This window comes from Buteo buteo, chromosome 6, assembly GCF_964188355.1.
Source record: "Buteo buteo chromosome 6, bButBut1.hap1.1, whole genome shotgun sequence".
NCBI lineage: Eukaryota > Metazoa > Chordata > Aves > Accipitriformes > Accipitridae > Buteo > Buteo buteo.
In genome coordinates, this window is record NC_134176.1 from 14,132,084 (window position 1) to 14,154,880 (window position 22,797).

Below are 22,797 nucleotides of genomic sequence, written 5' to 3' on the forward strand. Positions count from 1 at the left end.
AACAAACAAACCGAATTAGCATCTGGGAGGGGGAAATCCTCCAGCAGTGCCACTACTGGTAATAAACCGCCAGGCGCATCCCTGTCACTGGAGCTGTAAGCTGGGAACCAGCGAAGCGCTAGCGATGCCAGGACTGCTCCCCTGCCCCTATCAGCCAGGCTTCCCCTTCCACCCCCGTGCACCTTGCTCCCACAGCTATCAAGTGGCCCGGTGCAAATTTCAGCTTATTACGTTGATATTATGCAAGGCCTGCAAAGGTAGAAGAAAAAAGTTAAGAGAAACTCATTTACAGCAGGTGGCTGATGTTAACAGAGCAGCACACCGTATCCAGGTTGTACACTCGGCCCAAATTACAACGTGGTTATTACTGACCTTAGGCGTAATGCCACATTCCAAGGGAAAATGTGAACTGTGCCAGGCCCCAACTTCCTGAAGCTTAACTAAGATTATGGGAGAGTTTCACAGAATGGTTGTGATCATCTGAGAGGCAGCAGTTTTGAAAAGTACTTGCCATCATCAGGTATGCCATTAAATGGGTTTATAATTAAGAAACGCGTGAGTTACTGTATGAAATTTATGCAAGAGAGCATTATAATCTTTGCTGTTACTGATGCTTGTCTGTGTTCTTCTTACTGGAAAGGCTCCTTCTCCTGGTCCTGGGGTTGTCATATTGTGTTGCACATCAACGTCTGCCGCTTTAGTTCACGTGTGGAAATCTTACCCCACTGTTCAACCTGTCTCTTGCCTTTCCACTGGCATTAAACAACTAACAGACATCAGGCTCAGCCTGGAGCTCACTGTTGCATTAAATTCAATTTTTTTTCCATTCCTCCTGTATGTAATCTACAGTATAACCACATTGGAAAAAAGACTCTTTTCTAAAAGGCAGACTGGGCTGCTTTGAAGAGTGCTGAAGGACAACCCCACTCTCCCCAAGCCAAAGCACGTCCCATTTTACAACTAACTGCAAAGCACACCCCACCCTGCCTCCTCTCCTGGGTCTCCTGTTGCTGGCCAGCAGTCCCTCCTGCCTGCTGCCGTGCTCCGTGAGGTCCGGAGGACACGGGCAAGGGGACAACCACAGACTCTCCGGGGCTGCTGCACCAGGCTCTGCTCCCAAAACCATTCCTGGAGCCTGGCTTTTAAAACAAACTCTTCAGGAAGGCCCGAAGCAAAGCAGGGGGCTTGGAAAATATTTGACAGATTTCAATAGCTGAACTCCAACCTCCAATCCTTTCGCACAAAGTTATCAAGAAGATGGTATCAAGACTACTGCCATGCGCAGCTTGCGCCAAACTAAGTCAAGCAGAAATTTCCAAGATTGCACTGGTGGAAAGAATGGCTCTAAAGAAAAAAAATTTTATGGCCTGAAAGATATGGGTGGGTGTGCGCTGTTAAGTGTTCGGTGTCCTGCACTCCTACCTTTGACTTCACTTCCCGTGAAATAAAGCTGAAGACCTGTACAACATTAACAAATGAAACATGTGAGATACTAACAAATGACTCCCCTTAAGCCTTTAGTTCAGCAGTGCTGTGCCAATGATTCCAGCCTGCATCCTCCCAATACCTTCGGTAGCCTTGTTCTGCATAAATACCTCCCTTTTATTTACAGGAAGCCCTTACGAGTGCAGGTGATGGGACCTGGGTTTTTTTCAGTGATGGCAGGAGATGCAGTGGGACAGTTCATGGTAGCCTGAGAAGAGCCATAAGCCACTGTCCTTTGCTGACTTTGGCAAAAAGTTGCTGAGGCCGCCGCAGCCTGACTGCAGGAGCTGGTGCTCAGCCAGCGATGCGAGGAGGGCCGGGCAGGGAAGAGCCCCGTCTCCTGGTAAGAGAAGGCAGGGCTGTGGCCGCTGCACCAGCCGGAACACGCTCAGGCTCTCCCCTCCTGCTCTGCGGCACTGGCCAGGCGGAGCTGGCACCCCACGAGGAGTCTCGGTCACGTTCCTCTTGTCATCAACCCAAGTGACGTAAAAGCGTGGGAGCTCAAGGGATGAATGAAACAAAGAAAGGCAGGGCCATGTGGACAATAAACAGTTTATTACCAATATGAACACAGATACTGTGATGCACTGACGTACCATTTTTTTATATTGTGATAACTCTGAGACAAAGAACTTGTTGGCTGACAACTAACATGTCTCCGTTTCTTCTGGTGATGCCACAATACATTTCTGTTGGCAAAGGATCTTCATTTACATTGCAGACTACTAGTAAAATTACTTTGAAGTCATCTATCAAAAGCAAATGGTTCACGTGTGTTCTTATCTACTACTAAAAAGAAAGGTAATACATTTAAATAAGCAAATACAAAATACAAAAAAGGCTGACAAATCCAATGTGCAGTGTCAGATGAAATCTAAAAAATCCAGAAATTTAAAATTTAATATTCTTTAGATTAAGACTTTTAAAATGAAGCGAATCCAAGGCAGCAGCAAGCTTCAAAGTGTGCTGAGTCTGCTAATAAAAAGGGTATAAGAACAAAGACTGTGCCGGTGTCCTCTCTCACCATCTTGCATGACCTTGGTACACTTAGAAATGATCCGATCTTCCTAGCATTCTTAGTACCGTCCAAATGCTTTGCAATCATTATGTTGTACTGATTCTACTCAACTCCTGCCGTATGGCTAGAAAACCAAACCAAAAAGTTAATGCATAATGTTATACCCAGTGTGACGGAAAATGCTAAGTATAGAGGTTGCAGAAAGTACACGCTGGTAAAAGGATGAGTGGAGGGTAAAAGGATGAGTAAGGGTAAGCAGTCAGCTGTTTGCTTGCAAACTGCAGTACTGGTTTAAGAAGTTGCATCCGTGGTTTATGTGAATGTCTTATTTTGCACTGGAATGAACTAGGGAGGCTCTGCGGGCCAAGCTGCTGGGACGGTAGCATATGGGCGAGGGTCTGCTCAACTGCAAACTGCCCCGAGGTTTTGTGAGCACACGGGTCTGGGGCAAGGGGACAGGGAATGGTTTTTTAGCTGTTTTACAGTCTCCTCTTTTTCCCCTTCTGTGTGAATCTAAGATGGGGAGTGCAGGGTGTGGACATGCATCTTCTATGCCCTAATGCGGGCTTCAAATAGGTATTTGCTGTGTGTTTCAATAATGGCCCTGAAAAATACATTTAGTCATATATTGCAGAGCAATTTATAAAAAAAGTACTGATACATTTAGTACAGCTGTTGTACTTTTCAATGAACTATAAAAATATGTGGCTATTTGGAAAGCTGTAATCGAGTGAAGGTCTGAAATAGCTCTTCAAGCATAGGAAGCCTACAGAAGATGCTCAGGAAGGATTTTCAGTTTGGTACCTTTGTCCCCTCCTCATCCTGGACCTGTGTGGCCAGCTAGTTACAAGCGATTTCACGCTCCCTGATTGTGATAAATTGATAAGCCACAGGTTATGGGCAGGCCCTTTCTCACCCTCCCACCTGTGAGAATCACTGGCCAGTGAATTTCTCACAGGTTGGGGGTGAAAGTACTCGTCAACAGCATAAAAATAATGGATGTAAACACAATGTCACGATCAGAGCTCAGATAAGGTAGACGCTTGTTCTTCAAATGTGTATATACATCAGAGCTGCTCAGAGAAGTCTGAAAACACCAGGGAACTCTCTGCAGTTCCTATCATCTTATCTACGGGAAATTAGTCATAAAGATGAGAAAAATAATAATTTTTCTCTTTCTTACCATCAATTATCTCCTCTTTCACTTTGTGTAACTCTCTTACAACTTCCTCCAATATTTCCTGATGAGACAAAACACAAGTCAGCTGCTCAGAATTTCCTTCTAACCGGTGGAATAAAATGCAAGTTTAACACGGTTGTGCCTGTCCCCCGCCTCCGCTGACAATCAGAGCCTAGCACTACTAACAGCTACGTCTGCACTCCCAGGCCAAGGATGCAGAAGGTGCTGGCACATTTATTTGCACATTTCTGTACAGACATCTTGATCAAATAGCAGTGAGATTTTGCTCTCTTGCTGCTCACCAGCTAGCCCTTCTCTAAGCACCTAGTTATAGAGGAAATCAGAAGACTGAACAGCTGTTTTGCTTGTACAGCGCATGCATGGGGGAAAATGGGTAGCTCATCAAATCTCTTAAGTGCGAAAGACCTTTTCACTCACCTGTTTCATTCGATCAAAATCTAAGGCATCCATAGCCACATCATTGCTGCTGCTCACTGGCTTCATCCTTGAGAAATGGAAGAAGAACATAAAGAAGCCAGTCAGTTCCTTGCAACACACGCTAAGCTACACCCACCTGATGGTGTGGATGAAATCCCCCCAGAGCAGGAGCACCCCTGCTCCAGTGCTGGGCCGGAGTCTCCCTCCTGTGCTGCTCAGGAGCGTTCAGCAGCAGGAGAGCAGCAGCACTGCTCCCGTTTGCACAGCCTGACCCTCAAAGATGCTGCTTTCTTCTATTGCAGACATATTGGAAGGAGCACAAAGACTGCGCTGAAACTTAATTTACTCCTTTTTTTTTTTTTTTTTTTTTAGTGTCAGGAGTCTTGGTGATTTCAGACTAGAAAATGCTGAGATGTCTTCAGGGGATAAAGCCTGTTTAACAATGTATTTTATTACAGCATTTGCAATTTGCAAGCTAGATATCTGATTTTCTCTCACAGTCTGTTTTCTGTACAGCAACTCTGTCTTGGCCACCTAGACTTTAACCAGGTGCTAAAGTAAGAGTAGAATACAGGTTAGAAAAATACTATAGGGAAAATAATAACCCAGTAATCCTTTCCTTGGAAGGCCTGACTGAGTCAGGTGGAGCTTGTTGATAGCACTGTGTAGCACAGGCACTTTTTCTTGACCCAGAAACAAAATCAATCTGGCCTTAATGGGTAGTACACTTGAGTGTTATCATTCTTCCAGGATGGTATTAGTCAGTGGGCTGATCTCTGATGATGGCTGATAAAATAAATTAAGGAAGCAGAAGCTGCTTGGCTTTCTCTTTTAATCAGTAACTCTAAAACATTTCAAAAATTAACCATGCTATATAATTCGTAGAAAAGGCTTCAAATAACTTTGCCATCATCTTTGGGCCCAAACTGGGGGCTGGCAGAGATTCTGCTGCTCCTGAGGGTACACTTGGTCTTGCAGCCTTTTCTCAGGAAAATCTTAACATGTCTCCTACCATCTCACAGCTAAATTGGGAGTTAAGACAGATCCAAATGCCATCTAACTGAGCAGGAACGGAAACAGATCACCACTGAGAGCTTTTGAAACCTGCCCTGCTTCCCCCGCAGAAGTCATTCGAGCAAGCGAAGACTGAGCACTAAGGTGTTAAACTAGGAAAGGATTTTTTTCCCACTGAACTCCTCCTTCTCCCAGGATGGAATGGCATTATAGAAGACAGGTGGTGAAAACTTGATGGCTGCTTTAAATAGCTCACGTTTCATTCCCATTTGCAAGGAGAAGGAATGGTCTTTCTCTATCTACTGGAAACTCTCATGTATTTCCTAGAACCAATGTGTCCCATTGGTTTTAGGAGAGCTGGAGGGACTATATTTTTCTCTAGTAACACTGGTGCATCCCTCTGAATATTTGGGCAGGGCACGTTCCAGCATCTTTAACACCACAGCAAGTACATGCAGATCGTTGCCATTGGCAACTTTCTCTCTGCAGACTATCAGCACTATCGCATATGTAACAGCGTACAATAAGGGACAACTCTTTGCAGTAAATGCTAAACATACGTAAGCCTGTGTTCTACCTCCTTATTCAGCTTATCCATCCATCTCAGTGTCCAGTACTGCAGTAACACTGCGTGGTCCTGGAGCAGCACTGGAAGGAAGTCTCTCTTTAGCTGTCCAACATCAAACTTTATCTCAATCTCTGTGGGTAAGAACATGGGTAGTGATACTGCAGCTTGGCTGTTCTGACCAACAGGAATTCTGGAATCCTACTTTAGGCTTCTTGGCTTTTGACACCTGCCAGCTTTTGTACCCCATATTTCTGAATCCCCTCTCTGTGGCTGGGCCTTTTTACAGCTCAATGTTATTCACTTTTTGCACAAAGCTTTGCTCTCCTTTCTCATGCACTCACTGGAGTTGCACAGTTGGAGGAGTAAGTTCCCTCCTCTCAACTGCAGGCTCTTCAGATAATTTCTGCCTTTGCTTTTGAATTTCTGCAGAGGCTGGACAATGAAAACTTCTCCTATTGGCAGGGTCATCCTGAACCTGCTGTAAAAAGATGCTCCAAACCCTGCCTTCCACGTGGCACAGCACGCTGCCAAGCCCATGTCTCTGATTCACAAGCATGGATGCTTTAAGCACTTGCTTAAGGGTGTGATGTCTGTGACGCCTGTGCCAACGTGGGCAGGGGGCTGTTTCCATGGAACAGCCCTTTGACACGACACACTCTACCTTCACACTTTGTGCAGCGACAGACAAAGCAGGTTGTAAGAGAATGAGTAAAAGATGTGACCGAAGACGAACATTAGTGCTGAATGATGGGATTAGCCAAAGGACAAGCCAAGACGGTTAAGATGCCGGGCCGTTAGCCAGTACCTAGAAGACACGTGGGATTGTGTGGGGCTCTTAGCTTCACAGCTCTTCACCACTGATGGATTTCTACAGCAATGGAATGAAACAAGACATGAGTTGTGCACGTGCCACAGGGACAGCATGACCATCCCGACTGCTAGCCAGCCACAGGGACACCCCGTGCAGCTCACCTAGAAAGTAATGAAGATACAGGCTTTTCAACAGAATTGCTCCTTTCCCATGGCTTCTTCCCAGAGTCTGGAAAACAAAAAGGAAAAGTTACAGTTTATTATTTTTTTCTCTAATGATAAAAAAAAAATCCTTAAGTTGATTGTCTTATACAGCTGCTTTCATTCAGTGAGGATAAGTGACTTAGAAAAGATCCAGGAAAGCAGCATTGCTGAATGAGTGCAGTTGCCTACATTATAGCATTGGCAGAAATCTGCTTAGTGATCCCTTTAATTAGGGACTGGAGAGTTAAATAATACTAAAAAGACATGGAACTGGAACAGTAGGAGCAAAAGCATAAATCACTTCTATTAAGAAATACAGGCTAATTGCTGCAAGGCTTAGTTTATTCAGTACAATACTTATTTATATTTTAAGTTAAAAAGTCTTAGGTTTTTTGTCTGCATAGTTGGCAGGAAACGTGGGTGTATCTAAAAAAAGGCAGTGAGACCCCCACTATGCAAATCTCCACAGAGAATTTATTTAATGTTGTCTACATTTCTAACTCACAGGACATTCCCAAAAGCTGCACCACATAACCCTTGTTACCGAGAATGCTTACTATTGTCCCAATTTCCTCCTATGCAAATAGTCTAAAATAAAGTGGACCGTTTCAGAGACTTGAATAGCACACAACTTTATACACAAGGGTTTGCTCATCTGTGAGGTCCTAAAAAGCTCTTTAAAAGAACTATGGGCACTCCCAGGAAATCTCTAGATCTCATTCCTCATTTATGCGCACCTTTCTCCTGGCTTCTTCCCCTTCCCTTGCAAAGCACGTAAATCATGGCTTTGTTCCAAAGGGAAGCTGGAATGGTTAAATACTCATTCCCTTGGGAGAGATTTCTTTTAGCATGTATGAAAGCCAAGGCTGACTCAAGGATGAATCTGACTGGCTTGCAGCTTATCTACTCAGTTACAGTTATTCGAGTTCATCGTAGGAAAAACATATTTGGGGGGCTCCTTAATTTCACATAGTAACTCTCAGGATCAGGCTTACTGCAACAAGTTACTATGTTAAGGAAGGATAACAGTCTGAGACCCAAACCCCAACTGTATAAACTAGGACAGCTACACCACCAAAAGTAAAATAATATATCTTTTTTCTTTTAGAAGATTTAGGTGCACAATGTTGAAGACACAAATCCTCAGCTACATGACTGGACTCCATTAATTAAACTGGCTGTATTGTCATTCTCTTGGCTGTGAAGCATATAAAATCATGATTTCATGCCAAGTACAGTTTTTAAAACAATAGGTATTTGGGAATTTTTTTGTTAGTTACTGCTGCTGCACTCAGCAGTAGGATGATGATCCTAGAGCCTAGAGGTGGCGAAGAAGACTAGCTTAAGACAACAACAACACTAGTAGTTCAATTTAATACCTGACGAATTTTGCTGCTGCTGGGCGGGACCTCGTGTACTGGGTGAAGGAGAGGTGCTAGCATCATCCTACAAAGAGAAAAACAGGACATTACTGAATTCTGGAGATGAAGCGCAGAGTCCTCTCCTACTCTGGAGACCAGCTGCAGCACAGGTGGTACGAAAGCAAGTTTCCTCCAAGCATGTCCAACAGGCACTGCTGCCAAGGTATGGGCTCAAGTCTATTTAAACTTTAACCTTTCTCTCCCTTTAGCATGGCAAAATACATCCTTTCTATTTTTTGCTAATATGGACACCTTTTCATGATTCCACTGAATCACTCTCATCCCTGTATGCCAAACCAGGCTGAATTACCGCTCTAAAGTGCTGGTTGCTGTTGTCTAAATACAAACCATCCACTTCCCAAATTTAGGAACTCTCTGTGATATGGAAACTGAGCCATCTGAAGGAACAGTAGGTCAGATCCCAGCCTTTAGCCCAGGACAGCCACTGGTATCAGTGAGAGTAGTCCAGGTGCTAACAGAATGTAACTAAGTCAATCAGTACTCCTCCTAAGTAGAAGATTAAACACTACATCACAGATTTGGACTCTTTTTTCTGGGATTTATGTGTGACAGATCATAAACATTCACCCATATATTTGACATTTCAATATTATTTAGCAGCCCTCAAAACACACTCAGGCAAAACGTTAACTGTGCATTGTAAAATGGAATTGCACCCAGTTTGACGGAAGATACCCCCACCACAGAGTGTACTCAAGATACACATTAAACAGATGTTCTCTAAAACACCTTTCTAAACAGTTTGGTGCTATCAAAAAGTTTGATTTGGGATATAGACTAGTGCAGAGCTTCAAGGAGAGAGTAGAAGGGGCAGAAAGACAGCAGAGGCTGAATAGTTAGAAGCTAAATGGTGCCTTTCATCTCTGAATGGTTCAAAACCAGCTTTGGGGCAAGATTAAGAGCAATGGTTGCATAGCGGGTTCAATAGGCAAATTCCATGCTTGAAGCACCCCTTGAGGAACATGCAAAAATTAGCTGCTTTTCTCCTTAAACAGTCCAAAGTGCTTATTCCTGTTCTTGCTACAAAGCTTTCAGCTTGGGGTGAGACCTACATTTTCTGAATGAATCTTCTACTGAGCAGCTCTTACTTTGTCTTTGGAGGGAATACCTCTGTAGAGGTGATATGAGGCACACATGATGCTTTACGAACTTGCAGCCATGGCAGAGAGCCTTCATGAGGGTACTGGCTAGCAACAGGAATGCTGTATGAGCAGCAGCCCAGAAAAGCACCACATGGGAAGGGACACAGCATAAATCCTGGCCTCTTTTGGAACTGGCAAGATCTCCCATTCTTCATCATTTCAGGGGGTAAATAAGTGTTTTAATCTGCATGTTGAACTCAGAATTGCTGCATCAAGTTCAGTGTAAAGACTGAGTCAAATCAAAATTCTTGTTTAATTGCTTTGTGGACAACACACAGACAGAACAGTTAAAAGAGAAATTAATCAAAATTCCCCGAAGTTGTCCAAATTCTATCTCAATTTAGTGTAAGTATCATGAACACGTCTTAACTTTTAAATGGTCTAATGGTTAATACACTGTTTCCCCTCCACCCCCCCAGAGACATGTTTTATGTGCACTCTGGGGTCTGCAGTAAGCTGATTCTTGCTTTGCATGGAGACTGGCAATCCAAAGTCACACCACATGGTTGATGATCCACTTCAGCTTAGCTGAAGCTGCAAATTTAAAATAAGAAACATGAAATTGATCTCAAATTAACTTGCCAGAAGGTTCAATACATCTTCTTAACGTGCAAGAATCTACCATACCCTACCATACTCAGATCAGACTATGAGAAAGCGCCTATTAATCTGGTTTGGACAATACCTCACCTATCAATAAGGTAGAAATTCTTGTTTAGAGGGTGCTGCTCCCAGGAAAGGTGGAAGCAGTTACATTTGGCTTTTGATGGAATGTGCAAACCTGTTCCTGTATCAGCACTGCTTGTCATTGCCTGCCACACGCAGTGAATGAGCACAGGACTTTGGCTTATAAGGCAGCACATCAACATATTTGCAAGAGCACAACAGTGAGGAGTCTTTCACTTACGTTTTGGCTTTCCTCTTCCTTTTTGTCAGCTGGCTTGTCTGACTGCGATGCTGCTTTCCTCCTTTGCAAAGGAACATGAGAGAGGACACACAGTCAACCTCTAGAAACACATCCTCCACGTGGGAAGGCTGATTCGAGCTCTGGTGGGAGTTATTATTTACTTAGTTCATTCTAGGGAATGCGACAAAGGCTGGATGTATTTGGTTGCGTAGGACGGGGGTGCAGGTGAGGAATCCAGACCTTGGCGATATGACTCACGGAGGGGGGTAATATTATGAGGTTGTGTTTAACAGAGGAATGCAGGGTGCAGAGCTTAAGGAAATGTGTCAAAGCGGAGGAAGGAAGGGCAGCTGGGTATGAAACTGGGTGAGAAAGGGATGGCTTCTCTCTGGGGGCTCCTGTGTCCTACACAGGAGGAACAACCCAAACTCCCACAGGGGTTTCTGAGGACCAACCCAACCCCCCCAGGTGGCTCGGGTGGGTATTGCAGTGATGACACTGTGCTCAGGCAGCTCCAATATTATTTTGCTACCTGTCCTATATCCCACCCGCCCTGTCCCTGTTCCCACCCAGAGAAAGGGCTGTGGCAGTGCTCCCATGTGATGGGAAGACAACCAGAAAAGCCCTTCAACCCAGGTCCATCCTCACCGGGAAAGATCGGGCACCATTTCTGCTCATCCAAGATGCCCTGCTCCCTCCAGGGTGGAAAAGCTCTGGCTGGCGACCGTAAGTCAGGAAACGACTGCACCAGCCTGGGTTTTCAAGTGCCTTTGGTGGGTGACAGGAGATTATTGCTGTCTCAAATGCAATTTAAAGGAAGCATTGCTCCTGAGTCCTGTAGTCCTAGGACTGGGAGTGTTGGTGTTGAGTGAGGACCTGAGACCCTCACTCTGTCCTGCTTTCCAAGGAGGGGCAAAACTCTCTGAGAAGCAAGTGGCAGAGAGCTACAATCCATCCACTGGAGCAATTGGCCATGAGAGTAACAAAAATGTTGGTTGTTTATCTTTGAAGAACACATGGTAAAACTTCTTGGGTGTTAGCCACACCGGCTGAAGAAAAGAAAACCAAATTCTTCATTTTCAAGCCCTATTTAGGGTCTAAACAGTACTCAAGTGTGCCAGGTACTGATTCTCTAGACACCCAATTTCCCATTTTAGACAATTAGGGGAACTGCAGCTCTAGTCTCCACATGGACTTTGGTTGTGATGATCCTTATCCACCTGTGAACACTACTCCTAGCAGATGTTTTTTATAAAAACCAATATAACAGGTTTTTCATTTAGTCTTGCTTCTGAAGTGGACAAAATTAATCTCACAGAAAAATGCAGGTGGCACTTAGAAAGGCTTCTGAGTTTCAAAACACTGCTACAAGTTTGTGAAAGGATTTTTCTTTTCTTATATCCCTGGCAAAAGAAAAGCCTCACTGGATACACAAATTGGAGGATTTCATGTAAATTTGACAAAAAAACAGAGGAGTAAAACACATGCGTTTGTAGGGCACAGTGCTCCGTGGGAATTATTTCCAGATACTCAACTGCATTAATAATTTTATTAGATCAATAATAATTTTTATAGTCTTTCTCGAATATTTACTTGATTCTTCTGAGGAAAAAAGGTTATAAAGATTACAAATCTGAGTGAGGGAAATATTTGCCAGGGTGAGAGACCAGTGTTAGATTTATGTCCTGCAACAAACTTAACCGGGCTAGAAATGATAGCGGTTTGTGAGATAGTTCATTATTCTGCTTGCACTTCAATAGGGGCCACTAAATCTAGAGAGCCATATTTTATACCACCTGAGCTCTCAGAAGCATCTTCCTCTGTCACTTACCCAGCATTAGACACATTCCCTATTTCTGAGCATGTGGTTTTCTGCTCAGAAGAGGGCCCCTGAGATCCCATGCTCATCACTCAGTGATTTCTGTATTGAACATGCTCAGTTTATAAACCATCTTTTTTACCTCCTGGCTGCCAGCTTGGTAAAAGCAACCTGAAACACAGTGCCAGGTTCTTTCCTTGCTCTATGGCATCACACATAAAAAGGGTTTTGCAGCCAAAAGAAGTCCTCTCAGTATCATTTTAACAGCATGTGCCCAGACTGCACTCTAGACTGGCACTTGTGTATTTCCAATGACTTCCATGGCTTTGTGAAGCAAAATTTAGGAGACAATTCTGTTGCTGTCAACTCCCTGGGAAAGGATTTGCAGCTGTTATTTTCAGAGCAGAGGCAGTATGGTGCTCGTGGCAGTACAGGTGCTTTCGTTAAGACAGCGAGGGGATTCGACCTGGAGTACCTGAAGACACCAGATCCTACTGCCAAAAGCCATACTGGAGTACATTTTAGACTAGAATCACAGAGATTTCTCGGATTTCTATATCCAACCATACAAGATGTCCATTTAGCTTGCTTGCTTGAACAGAGCTAGTTACCCCAGCATCGAGTCACCGAACCTTACTCTGACTACAGACATCTTCCAGTTCAGTAAGGTCAGTCTTGATTAGCAGCACAAAATAGATCAGAAAGTGAACCAGGAAATAACTATTTAAAGATATTAAACTATTTTAATTCTGAAAAGAGAGAAAATTATCTATTTGGTATTTTACACTGCTGAGAACTTGTTATAGTGTTGTGTATTTATTTAACACTTTCCAAAGGATTGCATCCACAGTCCATGTTCAGAATTCCTTCTGAAATGACCAGGATGTGGAGAAAAGTTGGAATCAGACTCTCTAAACTGGGAACTGTTTTTATCCTAGACAACATTACTTACAACCTCCATCTCTGAGCTCTATACAATTGTACCTACTCTTCATTATTTTACTCATCTTTTTCTTTCACTATTGATAAGTTAAAAAATCTTTAGAGCTAAAACCAAAACATTTAACACTAGGAACTTGGGAGTTACAGTCTGACAGAACCCAGCGGGAAAAGAGAAAGCAAAAATAATTGGAATAATTGAGTGCCTTTTAACAGCTGGTAGCTTGATACATCACAACTCACTTTAGTGGAGAATAACTTGGCTAGCCTGCCTGAAACACACTGAGTATTGAGAATAATTTACCTGCCAAGATGTTATCCTTTTATTGCACTTCTGTTTATATTTTTGGGCCCAACATCCTGAATGTGCTGCATAAAGAATGATTTCTCTAAGTTCCTTTCATAGTTTACTCTTTCCGAAAACGGTAACTTTGAAATAGATATGGTAAAATGGCAAAAGCCCAGAGGATATATTTATCACCATCTTTGAAGGCTGCCACACTGCAGGATTTGCTACAGCAGCTAAACTCTGCCAGGTATCATTGCTGCAACACCTACACTTTCATATTAAAGGCCAGGCAATGCCGGCAAGTAACATCGATGCAGGACCTGTCAAATTGCAAAGAAGCACCAAAGTGACCCATTGCTAACCAAAAATGACAGCACCTTGTTCCACAATTTGCTGCAGAGCTCATGCTAGTGCTTACTTGAAGTCTAAGTACAAACCTTTTTGCCAGTAATTTATTCATTTCTTCCATTAGTCCTCCTCCGCCTCCTCCACTACTTGTTCGATTGGCATCGCTCTTAGAGACCCCACTGGGGCTGGACCCTCCTGAACCATCTTCTGGCTTAAGACAGAAATCAACATTGGAATTAATGAAAAGTTTCATTTACAACCACACCCATAATGATTAGTTTTCCTAATTATTAGGAACAGCGATCATAATCACAGCTCAAAACCAGAGACAGGATGTGTTCTGTCTTGGGAAGAAGACCCACATGGTCTTTACTAAAACCAGGAACAGTCTGGGTGAGGCAAATATATGGGCAAATGATGAAAAAACCCACAGTGCTGTTTGTTCATGATTATGTTTATGCATGGTTATGCAACCCTTACCTAAGCGGACACCTATTGACGTGAGGCTTCAACAGTCTACACTGGTATTTGTAAGCATGGTGCTGTTTTAACCACTTACAATGACGGAAAACACTAACAGATAGTACAATTGTGGACTTTGCAGAAGTAATGAAATCCTAGCAACGTGAGAATTTGCAGCCATTTGCTAATTAACGTTTTCTGAAGAGCAGAAATTCTACCGAACGTTTCCTGCTCAGCTTTATTTGCACTACAAGCTCACATTTAAAAGTCCACCTAACGGTCAGCTGAAGCGTGTTTCACCGTGTTTCACGCTGGATTTACAGACCATTGCACCAAGCCGCGCCAGGCTTTCCCGCAGCAGAGAAGAGCCCATTGGGGAGTCCCAGTGCCACCTCCTTACCCGTTGAACTCTCCTTAGTTTGGCACCAGCCAGAGCCGCTGCGAGCCCTGACACTGACCCATCTTCAGTGCCAGCCCCTTGGCCGGCGCCCGCCGGCAGCGGGGGCGGCGGGGGGGGTGCAGCTCCCATGGGTGGCGGAGGGACTGGGGGGGGTGGCGGAGGTGGGGGCCCCCCGGACGAAGCAGGGATCACAGCAGCACCACTGGGATGACCAGGTGGAAGTGCTGGGCCTGAAATGCAGAGAATACGAATTAGACGTGAAGCACGATCCCCTCCAGCCCGTGCACAAGGTCACGTTCCCGCTCCCAAGGCCACGACCTGAGCGCATGACGAGTGAGCAATTGAAGGAAGCACGAAGCATGCAGAAGAACGGGAAACGGTGGTTGCACCAGCGGTCAACCAGCTACAGCTGTGTCCTCCTGCGGGACCCCATCACTGATAAACTAGCCTTCTCCCTCCGCTTCTCCCTGGCTGGGCTAGTGTTTTAGTCCATGCTGAAGACAAAACACAGACATTGCTTCCCAATTCATAAGTGGCACCTTCCTCTGCTTCTCTCATAGCTTTCTACGTGGAGATAATAAACTGCATCAGCCGACTCTGTGGACTTCGGTTAACATCAGCTTTTCACTACAGTCGTGGGCTACAGTGACACATCCTCCTTTCTGCCGAACAGGAGGTGTGTGGCCTCAGCTGGTCTGGCAAAAGAGCGGGGGAGAGTCCAGCTCCAAGCGCCCCAAGGTTCACCAAAGCTCCTCAAAGCAGTAGCCTGTTGGAGGGGTTGATGGTGGGTAACTCCGTTGCGGTGTTCTGCCTGTCTGTAACGGGTCAGCTGAACAAATACACCTCCTGAGGCTATTTCCCCACATTACGCTCTCTCAGAACAGGCTGCTCCTGATACATAATTACAGGTTCAGTTGTTAAGTAAGTGTTATTTTGAAAGACAGGCGAGTTTTGACTGAGGAACATTTGGAAACTGTATTTAACATTAGCAGCCTGGTTTTCTTCTTATCTAGGTTTTCTTACAATACTGCCTTATTTCTGTGGTTACTGCTGCCATTATTTCACACTCCCAACTCCATTCTTGAAATGAACCATAACTGCTATTAGAAATACTTTAAACGTTTCAAGCCCTCTTTGGTTCACGAACATAATAGCTAGTAATTCATTGTGGGTACAGTTAATTGTAATTGCAAAACTACACCCACCTAATTAGAGGCCAGCCTGAGGCAAAAATTGAACCGAGTCAAAATAATGGACTGATGTGAGTTTAAAATAACTTTATTGAACTAAGTGGATTTCAAGGACTTAAATCAGCTGAAGGACTGAGCCTCCAGTGGATGCAGTAATATTTTTAGCAGAAAGTGAAAGGAAATGTCTCAGTTTTCTTCCTTTTCTAGGCACGTCATTTAAGCATTATATGTGGTTATAAACAGGAATGGATCCAAGTCACAAAACGTATGATCTGAATTGCAAATAGGCATTACTCGTAACTGCTCTAACTCCGCAAGCTTTAGACGAGCACTAGAAATCAAGACCATATGCAAAGTGGCAGACCCAAGCTCTTGATCTGCCTGCAGTGAAAAAAGTTTGCTGGAATAGTTATAGTGACAAGCCCTCAACTATAAATGCAGTTTAGGCCAGGAAGACAGTTTCTAGAATGAAATAAATTACACAAGCACAGGGGATTCTGGGTAACTATAACAAAATCCACGTTATATCTTTTGCTGGTAACAGAAATACCACTTAAGAAAAAGAATAAAAATCACAACCTCTACCAGTATTGCTACACAGACAACAAGTCTACCGCAGACCTGGCCTCCAGCTTCAGAAGAGCCCATCTGCTACGTTTGGACCAGCTGAAAATAGGTTTTGTACGAAGCTTGCTGCCAAATGCAATTTGACTCTGCTGAATGATAAAAATCTCCTTCTGGGCTAATACAGTAAGAATATGCATTGCAACAATGCAGCTACAGGGCCCTGGTCCTGTAATTCTGGCTTTTCACCTTGCTTTTAGCTCAGAAGGTCCCTGGACCGGTCCCAAGTGATTTTGATACTTTTCCACCTTGGTTTCAGAAACCACGTACAGCAGGAGTAGCCTTGGGTCTCTCAGCCCTTTTTCTGGTGGTCACAGGCAGTGCCAACGGGGCTTTTTAAAGAGCTGAAAGCTAAGGCTTTGCACAGGTCGCAACTCATTCAAAAGCAGTACTTACTCAAGTGGGCAATGGCTGATGAAGTCATGTAAGGAGGGGTCCTCCTGGGCATAGTCACCTCAGACACAGCAGCGTAAGGGGGAGGCAATGGAAGACAGTATGACATGGGCTGGTGCCACTGCTGTGGAGGACGAGATGGTGGATGGGAGGAGGGGGAGAGAGCCTGGCCAAAGGAGCTGGGGGGGCTGGTGACGGTGGGCAGCGGGGAGAAGGGTGCAGCTCCTAGGTGTGGAAGGAAGGAGCCGTCCACGCTTTTCACCTGGGTCCCGCAGGGGCCTAAAGCAATTTGTCCTTCAGGATGGCCATTCAGAGGTGTGTTTGCTGAGGTCTCCTGGCCCGCTTTACCTGTGGGTCCCTTGGCCCTGTCAGGCGGGACAGGAATCACAGGCAGGATGGTGGGACCACGCAGCTGCAGGATGTCACCCCTCTGCGGAGGTGGTGAATTTGTGGCGGAGGGAGCAGAAGACCGAGGAGAGCACGAAAGAGAAGAGCGCCTGAGAGGCTGGCGAGAGGCGAAGGGAAAGTGGGGAGGATGGGGAGGTGGTGGAGACAGCGAGGTTCGCCTGATGCCTGGCGTGGCGGTCCTGCGGTTTGGGCAGGCTGGAGGGGAGGAACCCGGGGCCGTTGGCAGCTCAGAGGCCGAGTGCCTGTGCAGGAGCTGCGGGGACTCTCTGGCTCTCCGCAGGGATCTGAAAGAGGATTGACTAGCCAGCTTGGGGACAGCGGGTGCCGAAGAGACAGCGCTGGCATGAGGTGGTGGCGGGGGAACAGCACCAGTGGCAGGAGCACCGCAGTTACTGCAGGTGGGAGGAGGAGACTGGGGCTGAGAGGGGCGAGAGCACACGCTTATCTGAAGGGTGGAAACTAAAAGAACAGAAAAGACAAATGAAAAGAATAAGATGGGTACGCGGCAAGGAATGAAACTGAGGCAAAGCGGAACGGAGAAAAAGGAACCGCGAAGTCAATGCAACAGAAGCTCAAACAAAGCAAAGAGGAGATGGTGCAGGCACCGGCTTGGGGGTTTCCAGCCCGCAGCAGAACCGGAGGGCTGTGCAGAGCAAGACCCTGGCAGCACGAGATGGGCTGCACGCTCCCCCTGGGGCCGTGCGGAGCAGGACCCTGGCCGCACAGGCAGGGCTGTGTGCTCCGGTGCCAGTGAGGCTCCTCCAAGCCCCCTGTGAATCTGAGTCAGGATCACGAGCATCACCCTTGCACCAGGGGCAGCTGCAAAGGACACGCTGAACACCGCAGTGGCCACCTTGTAGCCAGGGAGAGGACAGCCAGAAGCCCTCGGGAGCCACGTACAGCTCCTTGTGGATGGCAAGGCAGGATTTTGGCTATGTTCCCTATGCAGAATAGCACACGGTAACCTCTGCCGAAACAGCGTCCCACAATTTCTGTCGCTGACTAAGGTATGTGTGTATGTCTGAGCTGGTTTCCAGTCAAAAACTAAAAAGTTGTTAACAGCTGAGGAAAAACATTTCACTTATGTGGCCAGATTAACTGAGAAAACTTCCCCAAAACAAAAGCCCAAACACAAGATGGCCATCTTGGCTTGCTTGCTCTGCCTTCTTTCAGAGAGGCAAAGCCATACTTTGTAGTTATAAGCTATTCCTGTCATCTCTTCTCAGCTTAGTGCAACTTAATATGCTATAGAAGATTTTCCTAAGCTCATTAAATATATATATTTTTTCCATTAAGCTTACAGAAGACTCCTCACTTCATGACCACAAAATCCCCACCGATAAGCATCTAGAGCTGTGTTCTCCTCTGCGCTGTAGTTTGCTTTGTGCTGCAGAGCGATGGGGAGCGCCTGACCTGGCACATCCAGCACATCAACCCCTTCACACTGACATCCCCTGGAAACGTGGCTTCACTCTTGTGGTGGCTGCTCTCCTCGTGGGTGTGGAAGAAGCATGGCCAGGCCCCCTTGGTACGCCTACAGCCCCCCCTCAGCTGTACAAGTTTTGCCAAGGGCAAAACCTGCCTACGTCCACCTGAACACCGCAGACCTGAGCCTCTGTGAAACAATACAACCATGCCCGAATGCGTCTAAGTCCCTAGCTGAAAATGCTTTAAAACCTAATCATAACTACAACCACTTTTAGCAGTCTAGCTCTTGTATAGCACCACGCAAACCCCGACTACAGCCAGAGGAGACAAGCAGGGCGAGACTACATCTGCTTGGTTTGATACATGCCTGTGGTAGAGGTTCTTCTTTCCAGAGATTCCTGGCGCTGTTGCTGTTGCTCCATCACTTGTCTAAAACAGCAATGAAAAAACCCTCGGTCATTACGTATTTTTTATTATTTTGAGTAAAAGCTTTATCCACTGAGAAGCACTCAAGCTGTATGTCTTGGGTGGTGTGAGCCAGTCCCTCACAAAAATGCTGTTCCCGTGAGATGGAGGTGATTGATTTCACTCACCCTGGCCGCTGCGGTGCCATTGCACGTGTCGGGGCAGCGTAACCAGGACATTGCCCTGCACCTGCTGGACACTGCAGGGGCTGGTTGATCCATTTAACATAACTCCTCAGCGGGCTCTGCACGACGAATAGTCAGTGCCCAAGGCCCAGGAGAGCAGAGCAGCCATGCCTGTCGTTAACCTGAAGTGCATGAGCGTTGCAAGGGAAGAGCAAGGGGCGTCTTGCGTAAAATGACACAGTCCTGGTCTTTTATGGATCAGGAGCCCAAAGGACTCGCAGTTAGAATGAAAACATAACGAAGCTTGATCTGCGTTTCGGTGCCGACTGTACAAACCCGAGCCCTTTGCTGGCCCTGGACAGCCCGGCGGGCAGCCTGCCGCCTCGCGCCCCAGCACAGCGGCCATGGGGACGACGACCGCCGCGTTTCCTCCACGCGTGCGGGTCACAGCATTGCACCGCCTTGTACAGCTTTTTTGGCACCTTTCCCCCCAGGAGCTGCTAGCTCCCCTGCTCCCCAGGCCTGGTGTCCCGTGGGGAAATGCCCTGCCAAGCCCCTTCCCGGGCTGTGCTTTGCAGAGCTGTGCAGTTCCCAGGGTCCATCAGCAGAGGTCTGCTCTCGCACGTAACTTCTCTCTCTTCTGTAACTCCTCTGCAGAAAGAGCTAGAGCTCCCACACCTGCTCCAAACCCACCCTGGCATTTCTTGTTCCTGCAACAGCTTTACTTCATGGGCTGCACAGTAAGGCAAGCTTAAGTCTAAGCAACACTTACTATTTTGACTCCTTACGTAATATTTGAGAGAGATCTCCCTGTTACATTTGTATTTGTACTTTCCCAAGACTGCAATTTTAAATAATTCTATCTTATTTACATATCAACAGAAGCTTTTTTTATGAAGAAAAGTCCAGAAGAATAAAGTTCCATTATGTAGGGAAAAAAAGAATGTCTTAATTTGCAAAACAAATTTCCCATATTTCAATTCTAATTCAACAGATGGAAAAGGAAAATCCACAATTTTGCTGTGGAAGGATCAATCCTAAACTGGTTGTGTGTTCAGGACGGTCAATCCATCAAACACAGGCAATTTCTGGAAAACTATTATAGGCATCTGAGAAAATTATTACATGTGCAAAGGGGAAACAGTTTTGAGGAACAGTCTTGGTCGGCTGATTCAACTGGTTTCATTTAAGCTATGACACTTTAAACCAAATAAATAGAAATCTTTACTTCAATACAAAACCTGGCTCTTACTTGATAGTTATGGGCTGAACCCATCTGCAACAGCATCAATTGCACTGCTAAATCTTCAACTGTAAACACATGTACTAAGAATTTCCTAAGCATACCGTCCCCTAACCCTAGCTTGGCATTTATTAGCAAAATTTGATGATGAAGAACAACTTGACAACATTTTCCTCATTAAACCTGGGGGAAATTCTAGGTTTATCTGGAGGACAGACTTGGAAAACTCCAGCCTGACAGACCAGGAAGAAATATGGTTAAGGCATTAAGTCATTAAGAGCTGCTGCAGAGCAGATACAGGTACAGGGTGCTCCCCAAAACAAGGGTCAGTCACCGGCATTTGAAGTCATGGAAGTCATTTATGTCAGCCCTGTCTGCCCTTAGGCAGAAGCAGTTTATACGTGCCAAATACACTGTTGCACACATGCTAAAAGGAGAAGTTCTTACATGCTTAGGAAGTCAAATTTATTCCAGTGGAACTAAATAATGCCTGAGATTTGGCACAAGGCTGCTTAAGGAATATGCAAGGACTAAAGTACAAGAGGGGACAAATTACACTCTGTCTTAAAAATATATTCTTCGAACATTTGTGTAAAGGTCTCTAAAAAACCTTTTAAACAGACAAATTTGCAGAGTAGTTACCATAACTTCATTTCCTTGCCTCCTTATAAGATGTTCAAAAAAAGCTAGGCCTAAATTAGGTCTGCTATATGCTTAAAGAATGCATCAGCATAATTAAAGCTGAAAATCCTCTAGTGCAGATGCAGTAATATCTAAGTGCATCTACTGGCATAGCTTATTCCAGTCCAGTGGAGCAAAAGAAGCTTTCCCAGAACCATGTGACCTGTAGCAGTCAAATAATACCTACCCAAAAGGCTTTTACTGTCTCAAAATGGAAATATTTTTTTTTGAAAAAAATAATTTTTTTTCTCCTAATGTAGTTAACCTGCTCACACTTTAAATGTACAGAGTAGACACCTAAATTTGAGGTCTAAGTTACATATGGTCTGAAGAATCAGTGATATCTACTGGTTAAATGAAGAGCTGGATCAGTTCTTCCAGCCAGGCGGTGGGGACAGGTGGCATCCCCCCTGCCTCTGGATGAGCAGGAGCTCTCCTCTGACCTTTATCATAGCTCTGCTATCCCAAAGTAAATCTTACATATCTCGAGTGAAATATCATTACCCGCTGACCCATTTAATAGTCATATGTAAATCCCCACTAAATCTCAGGCCGTTCAGAGTTATTTGTAAAGGCACAGGAGACTAGTTTCCCTATACTTCCCTTACAGTTTTTAGAGGGGGAAAGAGATAATCCTAAGTACCTACCACAGCCTGTGTAAGGGTCATGCCTTAAATAACCTATACATGGTTTTGTGTAGGAACCAGTCAGAACAGTAGCCATGGAACATCATTGCAAATGATATATTGCATCACTTCATCTCTGCTGCTCCAGGAGCGTGTGATATTAAACTACACAACCCATAGGGCCAGGGCAGTTCCTGGATCCTGCAAGGGGGGACCTTGCCTGCTTACAGGTTGCACCTACAAACAAAGGCAGAGCCCACTGAGCGCCTGTCATATCAGACCAACATCTGACATCTTTGGGGATGAACTGCCCCCACAGTGTGGTTCCAGTAAAATCCTTGCAAAGCTATTTATTATCTGAACCAAAAATTGGGCCAAGTCCTCTGGAGGACTAGCTGTACTTGCTGAGCCTTCCCTCATTACAGAGGCAAAGGCAGACACCTCATTTAAGCAATGCCAGGCACCAAACTTGGAGCAGTGACAGGTCCTGCCGATTTCTGTACTCCAGCGCACTCCTGATGAAGTGAGGCTCACGAGCTTACGTGTTATGGCAGGATATTCTCTGGTGTTTCTCATACAGTAGCAGCAACATGTTTGCAGTTGAGCAGGAATATGGGGAACAAAGATGCTTTTTTTTGTGTGCACAAGCCTATACTTCAACAGGGAAACACAAGCCTGGCTAAGCAGCGCTGCTGGCGTGGATGCCACTGATGCCGGGCAGACAGATCACAGTTCTGACAGCACGGACTACTGGTCACGCTGGAAGACTTTGTCCAGAATGGGATAGGTTTGTCTTGGCAAGGGAAGCTGAAGATACTGCTGCTACAGGAATCTGGGCTGAATCAGCAAAGCTGAAAGGAGATGGGCCTCCTGATATGAAGACAGGCATATGAGGACAGACACTCCTGCCCACCCGCCATTTGGCGTCAGGGAGAGCACTCCTAGCAGCTAGAGAAAAGGCCGTGTGTAATAGGGCACTAAGTCTGACATACCTGTAAAGGTGAAGGGTATGACTTCACACTTTCATTTATTATCCCAGTTCAGAGCAAAACACCCATAAAAGGAACAGCATATGATATAGGAAGTAGCCATACACAAAATGAGCCTGAGCTATTACTGAGAGTGTACATGGTCCGTCAGATGCTCCCT

The 22,797-nt window shown here is 45.3% G+C and overlaps 2 protein-coding genes across 7 annotated transcripts in view; both read right to left on the reverse strand.

Moving 5' to 3' along the window:
- Positions 1 to 2,018: 2,018 nt before the first annotated feature.
- EVL (Enah/Vasp-like) overlaps positions 2,019 to 22,797 on the reverse strand; it is a 159,336-nt gene continuing 138,557 nt past the window's right edge. For 5 of the 6 annotated variants that reach the window (XM_075029848.1, XM_075029844.1, XM_075029845.1 and 2 more), the window contains exons 5-14: positions 18,876 to 18,937; positions 14,466 to 14,695; positions 13,693 to 13,814; positions 10,209 to 10,269; positions 8,097 to 8,163; positions 6,676 to 6,742; positions 6,509 to 6,571; positions 4,122 to 4,188; positions 3,687 to 3,744; positions 2,019 to 2,627 (exon numbers count right to left, since the gene is read on the reverse strand). In XM_075029848.1, coding sequence (XP_074885949.1) covers positions 2,590 to 2,627; positions 3,687 to 3,744; positions 4,122 to 4,188; positions 6,509 to 6,571; positions 6,676 to 6,742; positions 8,097 to 8,163; positions 10,209 to 10,269; positions 13,693 to 13,814; positions 14,466 to 14,695; positions 18,876 to 18,937 — 835 coding nt within the window. In that variant the 3' untranslated portion in view covers positions 2,019 to 2,589. The remainder of the gene's footprint in view (positions 2,628 to 3,686; positions 3,745 to 4,121; positions 4,189 to 6,508; positions 6,572 to 6,675; positions 6,743 to 8,096; positions 8,164 to 10,208; positions 10,270 to 13,692; positions 13,815 to 14,465; positions 14,696 to 18,875; positions 18,938 to 22,797) is intronic. The other variant, XM_075029849.1, reaches the window with a different exon arrangement.
- On the reverse strand, positions 16,659 to 17,624 carry LOC142032350 (ena/VASP-like protein; the record flags this gene model as incomplete). The annotated part of the gene is made up of 1 exon (XM_075030989.1): positions 16,659 to 17,624. A coding segment is annotated over one exon (966 nt), but the record flags the coding sequence as incomplete, so codon positions are not given.